Genomic DNA, 16,491 nt, shown 5'->3' on the forward strand with positions numbered 1-16,491 from the left:
TTCCATAGTGCCTCTTGACTCTAACCCTCAAGTAATGTGGGACTCCTCTCTTGAAAAAGAATATATATATATATATACACACATATATATATTCAGTTAATATGTATTAACTGAATCACTTTGCTGTATACCTGAAACTAACACAACATTGTAAATCAACTATACTGCAATTTAAAAATTTTTGATCTCAGCAAATTTAATAAATTCCACAGCAGATTAAGAGCACTTATTTTAAACTAATCTTAATAAAACAATGCATGATCAATGGGATCTGATTTGGGGGAATTTATCTATTCACTAAGAGAATGAGAATGATAGTCTTCATTAAGACTTTAAAACTAAAAAAGAATGGGACTCCTCTGTAAAATTATTTCTTTCTCATTCTAAATGTATATCCCAGTGAGGTTTTTTCTTTTCTCTTAATTTCTTTCTTCTCCTTCCCCTCCTTTCTCTCCTCCTCCTTCTTCCCCCTCTTTTCCTTTTTCGTCTCCCTCTCTTGCATTTTCTTGCTTTATCCACTTCTTCCTTCGTTCCTTCCCTTCCTTGCTGCTTCCTTGAGGAAGGGTGAGACAGAGGAAGAGGGTGAGACAGAGCAGGCTACTCGGACACACTGGCCCCTTATTTCTCCTCAGTATGAACCCTATCAACACACCACACACGCGCGTGTGTGCACACACACCTACATCAACACTCCTTCCCCATTTAGCAGGAATATCAACTCACGTGCTGTTGAGAAGACCCACCTAGACCACCTATCACGGAGAAAGAGAACATGAAACATTGTTTTTACATGACTATGCATTAAAACATGTGACAGAGATGGCTAACTGCCCCTCCAAATCCATTTTCACCTTCATCTTTTGAAAAATAAATCCCTCCCCAAAGTTTTCACTGGGCATGTGGCTGCTCAGCTAAATGCTATCTTTCCCAGGCTCCCTTGCATCTAGGTGTGGCCATGGGACCAAATTCCTAGCAAAGGAGTGTGTTTGAAAGTGCTGTGATTTCTGGGTCACATCAGTAAAAGAAAGCTGCTTGCCTCCACTTCTTTTCCCCTCTGCATGCTGACTGGAACTCAGATGTGTTGGTAGTGAGCTGGCTGTCACCATGCTGATGAGGACAACTCCCAAGAACAGTGCTGTCCAATAGAAATAATCTCAAGCCAGGGGAAATTCATTTTACTTGTTAACAAGTAGCCGGTAGGAATAAATGTAAAACAAGTAAAATTAATTTTAACAATATATTTTATGTAGCCTACTATATACAATTATAACTTCAACATGTAATCAATATAAAATATTATTAATGAGAAGCTTATTCTTTTTCATACTAATTATTCAACAACCAGTGTGCATCTTACGCTTACAGCACAACTCAGTTTGGACGAGCCACATTTCAGGTACTGTGACTTGTCACTCTGTGACTGCAGAGCGCTAGAAGATGGTAGAGCAACAAGATGGAAGGAACCTGGGGTACTGATTGACCTTGTGGAACAAGCCACCCATCATCTTGGATTTCCCATGTATCTCTTGTTTAAAACACTGTATTTTGGGGTCTCTTTGTAACATGAGCTTAGCCTGTATCCTGACTAACACAAGATGGTAAGTGTTTTTTTTTTTCCCTGCAGAAATTGGTATCGACCTACATCTGACATTCTGTATAACAAGCTAATGGCATGTTTGTAAACATATCAGCCATTATAGCCCATTGTTCCAGTTGAGTCAGCCAGCTGGAATGGAACAACTTAACTGTGTATGGGAAGTACTCAAGTTTTAAACCTTGAAAAATTCCAACTTTTATGCTTTCATTTTATTGTATGTTCTGTTTATTTTTGGTTTCATAAAACTCAAAGCAACAATCCCCACAACTATTAAGCATGTAGATATGCATGCATCTTTTAATTTTTATTATCTATTTGAACTAAATACTTACGAAAAGGGAGCACAAGTTAAAAAATTAAAGTTACCTAATAAAAAAAGAAAAGAGGAGAGGTGGGGGGTCACTGATAATTAATTACAGTTAATCATCAGCAGTGCTTAATTAAAAAAAAAACACTAGATAAGAAATAGTTTATTTAAAAGACCTTATCCAGCCTAAATTTTTCAGATTCTACATGTATACTTTTCAAACATATAATTTTACAGGCATATAATATCTGCATATAAAAACAAAACAACAAATTAGGGTTTTTTATTTTCAATTTGTTTCTGTTTCCCCACAAACAAAAGGAATTGGCTAAAGATTGGCAAGGTTCTTCGTGTTTCTAAATTAATCTTCTGGTTTATGGGGAAATGCAACACTGAAGTCTATAAAAAGAAAATGTAAATACGGACCCATCACTTCATATTTTGTGTCCCAAGATATGTCAATTATTATTTTTTTAAAAAAAATTTATTTTATTTTTGGCTGCATTGGGTCTCCATTGCTGTGCGCAGGCTTTTCTCTAGTTGCGGCAACCAGGGGCTTCTCATTGCGGTGGCTTCTCTTGTTGCGCAGCATGGGCTCTAAGCACATGGGCTCAGTAGTTGTGGCTCACGGGCTCAGTAGTTGTGGCTCACGGGCTCTAAAGCACAGGCTCAGTAGTTGCGGAGCATGGGCTTAGTTGCTCCGTGGCATGTGGGATCTTCCCAGACCAGGGACGGAACCTGTGTCCCCTGCATTGGCAGGTGGATTCTTAACCATTGCGCCACCAGGGAAGCCCTGTCAGTTATTATCTTGATTTGCTATTGCTGTTTTCCTTCAACAAAGACTCAACATCTAGAAGGCTGAGGGTAGCTGGGTGAATTCAATCTACTCCTAATTTATTTTATTGAGTCAGTGTAGAAGATTGGTTAAGAGCAGAGATTTAGGAGTTAGACATCCCTAAGTTTGTATCCTGACTCCACTGATTATAGCTGTGTGACCATGGGCAAGTTACTAAACCTCTCTGAGATTTAGTGTCCTCATCTATAAAATAAAAATAATAAACTGCCCCAAAGTACTGGAAGGAATAAGTGAGATGCGTAGGAAGTACTTAACACAATATCTCATCCAGTGCTAGCTGCCAAGTATTTTTCTATTTCCAAAATAAATAATGATCTCTTAACATTACATATATATGTGTGTGTATGTGTGTGTATATATATATATATCCTACTGTATGACAGTTTCTTTTGACATGGATTATTTCTAATTCTCATAGCTATGCTGTGGGCGGTGGGAGAAGCAGCCTCATTTTACAGTTGGAGCAACTGTAGCTCAGAGAGGTAAAGCTGCCTGCCTGAGGTCACACAGTGAATGTGTGACTGAGCTGAAGTGGAAACAGACCCAGCCAACATCAAAGCCTGTGTTCATTCTACCAGGCGGAGATGGGACACTCTGGAACACACATTCTTATGGCAGTGTGAGCCCCAAAGAGAGACAAAAAGAAGGCAAAGCAGCTTTGGAGTTCTCCAAACCTCCCGGTTTAGAATAAATCCCTCAGTTATGCTTGAAGTTGGACAAGTTTTTGTAATCTCAACTGGACATTCTTTTCCCACCAAGTTCCTTGAAATTTCCCTTTAAAGAGCATCTAGGAAAAGCCACTCTCATTAGCCAGGGTCTGGCTTTATTTTCCTAATAAACAGACCTTTGGACAGACAAAAGAGCCTCTTTTATTTTCAATCAATCCTTGAACATTTCAGCTGATTTTCTTCTATTTGGCTTGAAATTGGGATCTGGGAATGGCTGGTCCTGCAAATTGTCCTCTTATAAGGGAAGCCCCTTGAGAATCCTCAACTTGTTATTTTTAATCACTGTAATCTCTTTTTCAAAGGAGGCCATGGTCAGAAACAGAGCAGGCCTTTCAGAGCTTTCTAAAGCACAATTATTGCAGAGGGAGGGGTATTGGGGGGAAGAGGGAGGGAGAGTAGAGAGATGTGGTGGGAGAGAGAAGGCAGTCAATATAGTACTAACAACTTGGAAAAAGGCTGAATCATCATCTCAACTGGATCCTGGCTGTTGAGAAGAAACCCCATGTTTCAATATATTTCTTAATAGTGACCATTTTATTCCAGTCTAGAATACCTAAAGGATATGCTGGGGTGGGGGGCATGGAGAGCAGAAGCTCTTTGGGGATGAACTAGAATACTGAGGACAAAGGTTTGCGGCAGGAAAACAAGCCATTGATTCCAACGATTGTGAGGGGCCCTAATTCAGGAAAAAATAAAACAGCAAACAGAACACCAGGGGAATGTTAATTTCCACAGCCCTAAGTCAGAATGTATTAGATTTACTTCTAATGTAACTATTCTAAGAAAGTATAAGCCAACAGAAAATGTCACAAACTAGGCCAGTGCCCTTTTCTTCCTGACTTTGAGTGGCAGAATCAGGTTTGCTAATCGCAGAGAATTTACTCAGAGGACCTTAGCATGGTTCCTGTAAGATCTTTCGTTCAGGATCTCTTAGTCACCAGAAAGGAGATAAGATGATTGCCCACCAATGGCCTGAGTCGGATGTCACAGTCCAAAGGCTAACTTTTTAGGCTGGAATAACCTGTAAGGTGAAAGCCTAGTGTTCCCCTCCCTACTAGCCCCAGTTTCCACCTGCTGGCAGTGGATAGATACTTGGGCAGTCATGGAACCTCTCTGTCAATGTGAATCCCAGATGCATCTCTGTCTCAGTGCTTGGACAAACTGGGAGGATTCAAGTGGGAAAAGAAACCCAGAAGGACTCGTGGCCTGCACAGCAGACTAGCCTGAATTACCCAAAAAAGAAATCCTCCCAGGACTTCCCTGGCGGTCCAGTGGTTAAGACTGTGACTCCCCACTTCCACTGCCGGGGGCACAGGTTCAATCCCTGGTCAGGGAATTAAGATCCCACTTGCCATGCAGCGCAACCAAAAAATTTAAAAAAGGAAAAAAGAAATCCTCCTGGTCCTAAACGAGGAATAGTCTAAGGCAAGCCGCATGATATGGAGAAATTATTCATTCATTCATTCAATTTCATGAGGACCGAGGTAACTGGCATTCACTGGTAGACTGGCTGAAAGGAGTGCTGAATAAACCTTTTTAAACGCACACACACACACACACACACACACACACACACACACACACACACACACACACACACACACACACACACACACACACACACACACAGAAACCAATCTGACCAGGCACATCCCTCCATTATTAAACCATTAGGGCCCCATAGCCAACTCAAACTAGCACATACTGGGGGCCCGCTGTAGCTCAGGCATGCTCATCTTTAGGCACTCATTCACTCCCTGCAACCGCCCAGGGTGGTTGGATAATGAGCTGTTTTCAATAGCTGGGAAACACGTTCAGAGAAATTAAAGGACTTGCACAAGGTCACACAGCTACTAAACCCTGGTCCACCTGACTCCAGAGCCACCTCTTTCCCTGCCACGTGGAGCTGGGACAGTTTTCCTAGGGAACCCAGGCCCTCGGGTTGGGGGAGGGCTGAAGAGGCCAGCGGGGTTACGCCCACTTCCCTCCAGTCCACGGAGAGGACTGGCTGCTTCCCAGCTCGGAGGAGAGGCTGCGGCCGCTCGTAGGTTCGGCTCTCAGGGCAGCCCGGCCAACCCGCCGCCAGCTCCCCGGGGCTGGGCCGGGTGCCCTCCACCCCACCCCCACCCTGCCCGTCTCCGCGGAGTACCCAGCATCCCGCCGACCCGTGCCGGCTTGCAGGGGTTGCCGGCCAGCTGCTGAGCGCATCCACGTGCAGGCTATGCCGGGAAGCCCGCTCTGGGTAGCTCCAGGTGGAGAAAGTCGGGAACACGAACGCGGGGAAAACGGTGGAAGCGTTCTGAGAAGGTTCTGGTCTCCTGTGTGGCCCGGGCGCCCGCTGACACTGCCCCAAACTTTCTCCAGTATTGTTCCCATTGCTTCTTCCCGAGATGCTTAGGAACCGGGCAAGTGGGGATGGAAGAGCACCCCACTCGGTGCCCCAAAGCCCCTCTCTTCCTGCTTGACCCTAGAATTGACTTTTGAAGGGGCAGGGGTGAAGAGACACGCGCCCTGTCACTCCCCGCCCGCGGGGCCCCGGTGAGGCCAGGCAGGCTTCTTTCCCTGCCCGACATCCTGGCTCGCGACTGGAGAAGGGCAGCTGCAGCATGGGGAAAAGATGTCTGGGGAGATGACCCGGCTAAAGAGAGGGGCGGTGGGCCCTGCGGATGGCGTAAGTGATCTTCAGGTCTGTGCGGGTCGAGCTGCCTGTCCTGCTTGGGAGGCGCTCACTTGCTTGGACATCCCCTCTCTGCGCTCCCGAAAGCCGGCTCTCAGCTGAGGAGCGTAGGAACGGCATCCCTGGGGCACTGAGACTTGGGGTTGCAGGAGCCAAGGTCCCGGCCCCCAGGGAGCAGGCTTCGGGAATCCGGGCTTCCCTTCCGTTTTCATCGGATTCCCTTTCCCTGTCCAAAACTACCTAGAGCTCCTGTCCACTGGGAGCCTGTCCTAGAAATCCAGGGTCTTCTCCCTCGCCTGGAACCATCGGAGGATAATTTGGAGTTCTTTCCAGGGACCCTTCCGAAAAGCATCTGGCTCCTCTCCCCTCCTCCTCGTGCCCTGGGACCAGCTAAGGTAGAAACCGAAGTCCCTTCTCCTGTAGGGATCTGTCCGGGGAAGCTGGAGTGACCATCCCACTGGGGACCGGTCAGCGAGAAGCTGGTTTCCTTTCTTTCAGGGATGGGAGTGGGGAAAGCCGGAGTCACCACCTTGCTTGGGACCCGACTAAGAGAAGCCAGGGTCCGCTCCACTCCAGAGACGGATCTGGAGAAAGGCGAGTCTCCACTTCTCTCCTGGAGCCGGCGGGGGAAGAAGCCAGGTTCCCTCCCAGCCAGGCCAGAGTGACGCGTCGCTCCGCTACAGCCCATGCCCGGGAATCGCGCGTCAGACGTGGGGGCTGCATCTCCTGGCTGTGGCCCGCGACGGCCCCGGACACTGGCTCGGGTCTAAAAGGGCTGAGGGCATCCAGGACAGAAGGGCCCTTACCGGGCTGCGCCCGCACTGTGCGCCTGAGAACCGTGCGCCCTCCTCCCGCACCGCGCGGTCGGCGCCCTCCGGGGGCCGGGTCCCGCGCCCTCAACGCCACGCAGGGCCACTTACCGCGGTAGCTGGTTCCTGGCTTGTAGAAGTCAGGGTCGCCCTCCACACGGAGGCTGAACTCGGTGTAGCCCTCGCGCCGCGTGCCCTGGACGCGCAGGATGCGGCTGCAGTAGCCCTCCGACTTGGGCACTTTGTCCAGGGTCTCGTCGGAGAAGGCCAGCGCCGCGGCCAGAGGCAGCGCCAGGGCGAGCAGCGCTGGACTCCGGCTCAGTCTCAGGGACGCCGCGGATAGCCTCATCCTCGCGGGCCCCCAACTTTGTGCCTCGCCGCCGGCTCGCCACGCGACTCCTGCTCGAAGTGGTCCCCGTGGAAGCGCGACCTGCCAGAGCCCAGGCGGGGAGCGGAGCTCGGAGCCGGCGCTGGCGACCAGGAGACCTTGCCGCCTCGGCTTGGCGGCTGCCGAGCTGCGCTGCGCTGAGCTGAGCCGAGCAAGCCGAGCAGCGCGAGGAAGGGAGGGCGGCGGCGGAGGAGGAGGAGGAGGAGGAGGAGGAAGAGGGAGGGCTGATTTTGCCCAGATCCCCGAGCGCAGCGCTGTTTTGTTTCCGCGCTGGCGATTAGCGGCGGGGCCGTGTTTATTTTGCGACGCTGGATTCCCAGGGTCTGGCGAGGAAATCATAGGGTACAGAGACACTGCGGACTCTGTCCCACCACCAAGGAGGCTGCTGCCCCAACCCCCTGGACCCTGTGGAGGAGGGTGCTCCAAGGAGGGAAAGACTGAGAACTTTTGCTGCACACCTACTCTGTGTCTGGCAATATTCTGGGCGGTTTACTTACTATATATGCTCACATTTTCCACTCTCGCTTCACACAATAAACGTGATATTACTTTCACTCATTTTATAGATGAGCAAAATGAGGCTTTCGGCCAGTGAAGGCAGGGTCAGATGCCATGGCTATCTGACTCTATTGCCCTTCTCTGACCTGGAACAGGTCAGACTGGAGGACGGAAAGGAACAGAATGATTCATCCATTGGGCCCAGTAGGCACAGTGCTATGGCCTGTAATACCTTCGGAGATTCCTGAAAATGTTTTCTTTAAAATCAGAAGAAAAAAAAAAAACTTTAGGTCCAATAAAATATTTCATTATATAATATTTATTAATATATTTGTCTTTATACCTACAGAGTCATAAAATATAACGTTTACTGTTGTTTTATGAAGGGAGGAGCCCACGAAGACAAAAGTGCCTAAAGCCCATGGGAGTCCTCATAGAGGCCTGGAAAGGGGTTTTGAAAGATTCAGAGAAAAGCCTGTGTTTTCTTGGCTTAGATTTTAGTTCAGGTTCCCAGTCCCCAGTGACAGATGTTTGGAGAGGAGACGAACCTAAGGGCTCACTGGGCAGAGCCTCAGGCTCAACCCCAAAGCCGGACGGGAGAAGGCCAGGTGCAGGAATCTCTCCCACTGTTCCCCTGGGCACCGACTCGAATCAAACATTAGTCCTGTGGCTCACCCACTGTGAGACTTGAGCAGGTTATTTAAGCTCTCCAAGCTTCAGTTTCATGCTCAGAAAGGGTGCATGTGTGCCTCTGGGCTAATACACCCTTCCTCTAGAGGATGCTAGAGTTAAGTGAAATGACCCGTGTAAAATACTGGGCCTGGTCTCCAGTGCCTCCCCACACCCACCCCCAAGCTCAACGGGTGGGTCGGGCTGGCCCTGGGTAGCACAGTAACGGAGACCAAGCCCACTTTGGGGATGCCTTAATGCCTCTGCCTCCCCTCAGTGTGCACAAGCATCCCAAGTGCTCTCAGAAGCTTCGGTTACTGCACCCCCTCCTTCCCCTGGACTGTCAACACGCTTCAAGAGCCTGCATTTAAAAAGCAATCTCCTTTGCTTTCCTTTGACGTCACGAACAAACAGCCCAGAGGAGCCATCTGCATAGGAGGCCTCCATTCCTCCTCGCCTGCCCTCAGTCCTTGTGCTGGGACTCTCACTGCCACTATTAACTGGGCGCCTTCTCTCAGAGGTCCTCTGACAGTGCCCCTTTGCAGAAGGCAATTATGCTCTTTTCTTGGCCTGACCCTCCTCGACGGTCAGCAGCACCTGCTCCAGCTACCAGCCTTCCTTTATGGAGGTGACATTCAGAGAGATTCACCTGTGTTCTGAGTGAATTATCTCCAGTATGACCGGACTGGCTCAGGGCTCACATAGACTCCATGGTGCACAGTCCCATGCATCCAGCAAGCTTTCCTTGAGTATAGATTTGGGGCCAAGTCTGTGCTGAGTAGTGGGTACCAGAGGGAACAAACATTCATTCATTCATGTCCAATGCCCTCCATGTGCTCAGCACTGGGACGCTGGACAAATAAACTACTTGCCTTAGTGGATCTTACAATCTGGGGCAGAGGCAAATGTTAAATACATAGTTACACGCATCTTTTCCAATCATAACGGTGATATATATGCTACAAACTAAGCTGTTCATGAGAGTGTACCCGATCTTATCTCAGAGGACAGGAAACTAGAGATAAATAAAATGTGGCTCCTGTCTTCACGGAGCTTATTTTACATCCAATAGCTCAATTATGTGTCTTGAAAGTCTTTTCATCTAAATCAGCCTATTCAAATCTAACAGGGAGGTGGGCAGAACACAGCAGGGAGGGACAGAATAGTTAATTCCTCATTCAACATGACAGGAAAACCATGTGATGTAGGAGGCCCCCTCCTCTCTGCTATTTTCCAGACAAGGAACCTATAAAATTTACCTGTCTGGGTGCCACAGCTAGTAAGGGGAGAAAGAACCAGGATTCAAAACAGTCCACCAACACTAAAATAGGGTTCTTCCCTCTACGCAGTGGTGACCCCACCATCTGGGCCATGACAGCCCATGGATCTGTAATCCCACTACCGGAGTTAAACTTCCCTAACCCAGCTCTACTGTCACATCAGAATGCTGCTTTCTCTCCACACATCCAATCCGTCACGAAATCACTAGCTTCCAACTCCTTGAATCTGTTCACTTCTCCCCAACTCCTCTGCCACCACATCAGTCTGAGTTATCATCATCTCTCAGCCTCCTAATTGGGCTGCCCACATCTACTCTTACTCTCCCTCCAATCTATCTTCTGAGCTGAAGACTGAGTGATCCTTTTTAAAATGCAGACTTGAATGTCAATCCCGAGGTTAAAATCCTTTTTCAGTGGCTTTTCAGAGCTCTCAGAACAAAGAATCTTTAACATGGCCTCTGAGGTCCTGCTTGACCCGCCTTTGAAGACCATGTACCCCTTTTCTCATGGGCTCCGGCCACCACGGCTTTTCCATTTTATGAACTTTTGCCTGTGCGGTTCTCTCTGCCTGGAATCCAGTGCTTTCGTCTCTGCCAACCCCCACCCTCTCCCAGCCAACTCCTATGCACCCTTCAGATCTCAGTGCAAAACTGCTTCCCCAGAGAAGTCCTTCCTGATTTCCAAGAATAGGTCCTGCCTCTCTTTATATGCTCTCCTGGAACTTGGTATCTTTCTCTTAATATTCTCAAGATTTATAATTACCTATTCACTTTTATGTCTGATTTTTACATTTTGTATTTGTTCAGTGTCTGTCTCCATCACTAGATTCCAAGCTCCATAAGGGGAGGGACTGTCTCTGGGGATCACCACTGTATCCTCCATGCATATCATGGTGCCTAGCTCCATAAGTATCTGTTCTATGAATAAAACGTCTTTAACAGCCAGGACCCTCTGATGCAGCCCAAGTTCTTCAAGTGACCTTCAAGGCCCTCTATGATCTGGTCATAGATCCCAGACTGAGCTCCCAGTGCTTCCCAGCTGGGTTCCCTGTGTCCCGCACTTTCATACTTGACTTGGCACCTTTGCTTATAGCTTTCCCATCACCTAGGATGTCCTCCCTCCTTCTGTCCATTTAAATTCTCTTCTCCTCCGTGGGATGAGATCTTGCAGTCTCTCCTCTGGACTTCAGTAGAACTTGTGAGAAGAAAGTTTCTTATTTTGACTATTGTGTTTGGTGGACTGTCATGAACTGTCTTGTATGTCTGTGTCTCATCTCCTTAGTAATGAATCCAGCTTACTTTGTTTAACTTCCCGTTCAGATGTTTTGTTTTGTTGTAAAATACACCGGACTTCAAGAAATCTCTTTCCAGTTTTGTAGCCTAAGGCAGAGCTAATGTTAGTTGCTAGGGTGTTGCTAGGGAAAGTCATTTAGCCAGGGCAGATAATTAACTTTATCAGTGTGTGTGGGTAGGTCACAGAAGAGAAGACCTGGGGGCTCCACTTCTCTAAGAAAAAAAAAAATTCCTTTGATTGGTAAGAGGTGAGATCAGCTTCTTTTTTTTTTTTTTTTTTTTTTGGTGGTTGTTTTTGTTGTTGTTCTTTTGAGAAGGGAAAAAGAAGTTTCTAGATTATTGTTTTTGAGTATGGTCATTGAAACACAAGCATCAGATGTTTGCCTCAAATGCAAATTCCAAAACCCCATCCAAGACCTATTGAATCTGCACTTTGAACAAATTCAAACTACAGTTTAGGGAACCGCAGCTTATAATTCAGACTTGAGGTGCAAGGCTTCCGTCTGGCTTTCCCACTTTTTGGCTGTGAAGCTGAGAGGTCTTGGGAGCTCACAGGTTCTGTCTAAAGTGTTATGTACAAAATTGGGAACAGTAATACCCATCCTGCCTACCTCCTGGGGGTCTGAGAAATAAAGTAATTGAGATAACAATTTGTAAACTTCAGTGATTCACCAAAAAAAAAACTAGTGAGCATTGTTACTCTTATTTTATTAATTTAGAACAAGAATCCAGAAATGTTACGTCTTTGTTTCCATAACTCAGAGTTGTACTCGAAAGTTTTATGGGAAGGGGTTTTTAGAAAAAGAAAGCAGATGGACAATGAATGAAGTCGAATTGCACTGAACCATCTATCTGTGATCTGCCTGGAAGCTGTCCACCAGGGACCCAGTAAGCCCTGAGACTAAGTTATGGAAGGTACAATTGTACAATAAAAGTACAATTTTTAAGAATTCTAAAAGCAAAAGACATTAATTAAGTGAAGAGATATTATCCAGCACCTGTTATATTCTAGGCATTGGCCAAATCATATATAATCACACTACCTTTGGAATTCTGAAGCTGATTGGGTCCATCCTACAACTCCACCCAAGGTATGAGTTCCTCCATTCACCTCATCTCTCCAGTCCTTTGGTCTCCATTCAGTTTTACCCTTCCCTCTACTCTCTGGAGCATTTCTCTACCTATTTTACACTGCCTCACCCAGATCAGCATCCTAGAATAGCCTTCAAAAGTCCCTCTTACCTGAAAGCTCACGGCACCCAATTTACACTCCTTCATCCTCCCTCATCCTACTTCCTTCATCTATAACCTCACGTCACTCCCTGCAGCCACAAAGAACTCTGCAAGTGGCTCACTGGCTTCCTGCCCATCCTAACTCATGCTGCAGTCTTGGGAGACTAGAGAGTCTGCACTGATACTCAGCCATCCCTCTAACCTCCTTTATTCCAGAGAGCTTGGGTCCTTCCATATCAGCAGCCCTCCCCTGCAGAAACCATCCTCAACTTTGGAAATACTGGCTCCCAATGGTCCTCTCTCATTCCGCTCCCAGCTGTCCCACTGCCTCACCCCCTTGCATTGACCCCTGTGTCATTGAGACCTGCAATTGCTTAGTCAGTTCGGATTTTCCCAGCCCATCTTGTCAGTTTCTTCCCCACCCAGTTTGGACACTATGCTTAACCATTTGAACCATATCCTCACGAACACTCTTCATTAGGTCGCCTCTTTTATTTTGCTACCTCCTCTCTAACTAACCCCCAACCCTAGATCAACTAAGCAGAACAATGGAACTATCCCGACTTCTGATTTCTGCTGCAGAAAACCTGGTAACTGCCAACTGCATTACTACAAACTCATGAATTCTACTTTTTTTTATTTTTTTATTTTTATTTTTTATTTTTTGCGGTATTTGGGCCTCTCACCGCTGTGGCCTCTCCTGTTGCGGAGCACAGGCTCCGGAGGCGCAGGCTCAGCGGCCATGGCTCACGGGCCCAGCCGCTCCACAGCATGTGGGGTCTTCCCGGACCAGGGCCCGAACCCGTGTCCCCTGCATCGGCAGGCGGACTCTCAAACACTGCGCCACCAGGGAAGCCCTCTCCTGCTCTTATGTAGTCCAGTTTCCCTTCCTGTCCTCGTCCTCAGCCTGCAGACCTGGGGAGTCTCCCCCATCCTGGGATGGGAGCAGGAGTGGGGGACTGGGGTTGAGGTGGCACTGGGCATGACACTGGACCTTTCCCCTCCCTCCTCGCCCTCTCCAGCTGTTCTCTCACTATGCTTCAAAGGCAGACTTTTCAAAGAGTTGTTCTCCCTTGTTGTCTTTGCCCCCTCAGTTTCCGTTCGTTTTTCCTTGCAGTAAACTTTGGGAACAGTTCACGAGTCTTTATTGAAACTGCTCCAACAGAGGTCACCTAAGACCTCTTAATCGTCATAGCCACTGTGTGAAATGAAATAGACAAAAGCCATCCGTAAGGTCCCTGTCGTTGCACAGCTGAAAGGAAGCTCACCACTGGAAGAAGTGAAGGAGAATTGAGCAGTGGGAGCATCTTCTAAGATGTAGACCTGGTCCCAGACTGGAGATGTCTCAGTCTCCCTGCTTTGGGTTTACAGATTAGAGAGAGCATCGTGTCTGAATGCCATACAGCCTATGCCAGGTACAGATATGGACAGCTCCCAAGAACAAGCTCTTGCAAATCCAGCCATGTCCAGAATGTGGACACAGCCCACATTTCCCCTGTGGTTTGCTTGCTATTAATCTAGCAACCCCGACCAAACGCAGCCACCTTTTTGAAATTCTGGAACTTCACCACATGACCATGGCACACTACTGACACCCAGTGACAGTAAACTGAACACGCAGTAATATTCAGTAAGGCACTCTCCAGGCACTCTTAAGGTCACCTCCTTGGGCCTATTATAGACTAGATTGTTTGTTCTTTGAAAAAGAGTCACTGAGTTTTCCACTGTGTTTAGAATACAGTGTCTGAAGGAAATATGTATTTAATGAATTTTTGTGATATTCAATCCTTTCATTCAACAAACATTTATTGATAAACTGGGAGGCAAGTTTTACAGAGACAAGACATAATTCCTGCCTTCAAAAAGCTGCAGAGAGAGATAAAGCAGATATTTGTAAGTTGAAAAATCAGATAGTATTAATGAAAGCACAGAGCAGAGTGACTAATTCTGCTTGGGTGAGGGCCCAAGTTTTGCACCTCTCCCAATCTGGAAAATATAATTGCTGAAGTGTCAGTTGCATCCAACTGTTACTTCATATACACAACCCAAAGAGCTAGGACCTGTTAAAAAAAAAAAAAAAAAAAAGTCCCCAGAACATAATTCAGCTCCCAAATTATTTCTCTTAGAAAATTGGAACCAAGTCTGTTGGTCTGAGCATTAAGAGGGAGTAAGAATAAAATACATTTTATTCATTTATCAGATTGTGGCGACACTGACAATTCTGAGGCCTTTATTGAGTCCCTAAAGGACAGGAGGGCACACCTCTTACCTCTAAAGGGCCGTAATAATCACAGCAGACAGTCGTAACATGATTACTATGAGCCAGGGAGTGGTGATCTAAATGCTTCACATGTATAGACTCATGTAATCCTCATAGCAACCTGGATAATTTTATTACCCCCATTTTGCAGATGAGTAAACTGAGGCACAGAGAGATTAGGCGACTAGCTTGCCCAAGGTCACAATCTATTTGAGAGCCCATGAAGATCTACAAGAGACATTTCAGGGTCAATTAAGAACCAAGACAAATGGTCTCTGTGTTCCTTGCCCAGTGGGAGAAATTCCCACAGGTTTGAGGGGTCCAAAAGTTTCAGAGAAACAGTGAGACCTGATGGAGGGGTCAGATTTGTAGAGATGAGGGAGAAAGGCACCCTGAGTAGCACTGACTGTAAGAGCATGGAACAGTGGCGGAGTAATGAGGGGGCTACCTCGTCTGGAGCAGAAGGTTTGTGGCAGGGAATCACGGGGGAAGCTGCTGTGACAAGAGCAGAACTGTGATGAGCCTGTAGTATCGGAGTTTCTCCTGAGAAGTTTCAAATGTGAAATGAGTTTTCGTTGTCAGCCCAGTGCATTTAATACAGTGGTACAAGAGCCAGAATACAGAGTGCGTTCATTCCTCAAGCTCCATTAACTCGTTAAACTTACATTTCACTTTCGTCTCTGTTCCTTCATTCTTCTTAATAAGTCCTGGCATCTGGGATGCTGACCTTTTAGAAAGATTCTTGTGCTGACTGTCAGTCCCCTTCCCCATCCGTAAAAGCCCAGCTCAAATGGTATCTCCAAGAAGCCTTCACCAACACCCCAGGAAGGGTTCTCTCTCCTGTGTGCCTCAGGTTCCATGTGCATAACCCCTGTAGAACTTATCACATGGAATCATCATTAATGTATACGTCTTGTTATCTCTCACAAGACCCCAGGGTCCTTCAAAGGCAGAATTGTTTGCTTTGTATCCCTAGTACCTTGCCCAGTGCCTGGCACATAGGAGACACTCAGTAAGTATCTGTTGAATGAATTAAAAAATGGATGAAGGAATGGATGAGTGACCACCACCATACTGGAAGGAATCTATAGGATTATCTTGTTCAAACATTTCTCTCTTGTGAACTCTATAAAACAAAGTATCTCCCGGGAACCTTAGTTGATATTACAGTAGCCTATTTATTTTTTGCCTTCATAACACTCATCACAACCTGTAATTATCTGATGTACTTGTTGATTCTCTTAGCACAGTGTAAATTTCATGAGCGCAGGCACCATCTCTGTCCTGCCCACGATTGCATCTACAGCTCTTCCACAGAGCGTGACTCATAGTAAATGCTCTACAGATATTTGTTGAATAACAGAATGAATGTCACATCTCCAGTTAACTGTTCAAATTCTTTTTGGATCTCTCAAGTGAAGAAAAAGCCCTTCCCATTCTTTTATGCAACTCTATTACGAAAATTTTCTTTTTATTGAAATAAGAACTACTTCCCTAGGATCCTTCTAGAACAAGCCTAAGTCTCTTACAAGAAGCAGACCATGGTGAGTTTTAAATATGTCCACACATTTTTTGATATTTTTCTTCAGGAGGGAGAGTTTAATTTCCCTCCCTTGGAGGGTGAGCCAGACCCAGTGACCCGCTTCTAATGACTATAATAATACGGAAGTTATGGTATGTGGTTTCAGAAATGAGGTCATGAAAGGCACTGTGACTTTGTCCTTGCTCTCTTAATAGCTCATTCTGGAGGATGTTAACTGCCATGTCATGAGGACACTTGTGCAAGCCTATGGAGAGACCTACATAACAGGAACTGAAACCTCCTGCCCTGTGAGTGAGCTGTCTTGGAAGTGAATTCGCCAGCCCCAGTCAAGCCTTTAGATGACTGCAGCCCCTA

At 46.7% G+C, this 16,491-nt stretch overlaps 1 protein-coding gene across 1 annotated transcript in view; it reads right to left on the reverse strand.

Moving 5' to 3' along the window:
• The window catches only part of SPON1 (spondin 1), a 275,645-nt gene extending 268,172 nt beyond the window's left edge, over window positions 1-7,473 (reverse strand). The window contains exon 1 of the mRNA XM_060159616.1: window positions 7,086-7,473. Coding sequence (XP_060015599.1) covers window positions 7,086-7,323 — 238 coding nt within the window. The 5' untranslated portion in view covers window positions 7,324-7,473. The remainder of the gene's footprint in view (window positions 1-7,085) is intronic.
• Between the last annotated feature and the right edge of the window lie 9,018 nt (window positions 7,474-16,491).

This window comes from Lagenorhynchus albirostris, chromosome 9 (assembly GCF_949774975.1).
Source record: "Lagenorhynchus albirostris chromosome 9, mLagAlb1.1, whole genome shotgun sequence".
NCBI lineage: Eukaryota > Metazoa > Chordata > Mammalia > Artiodactyla > Delphinidae > Lagenorhynchus > Lagenorhynchus albirostris.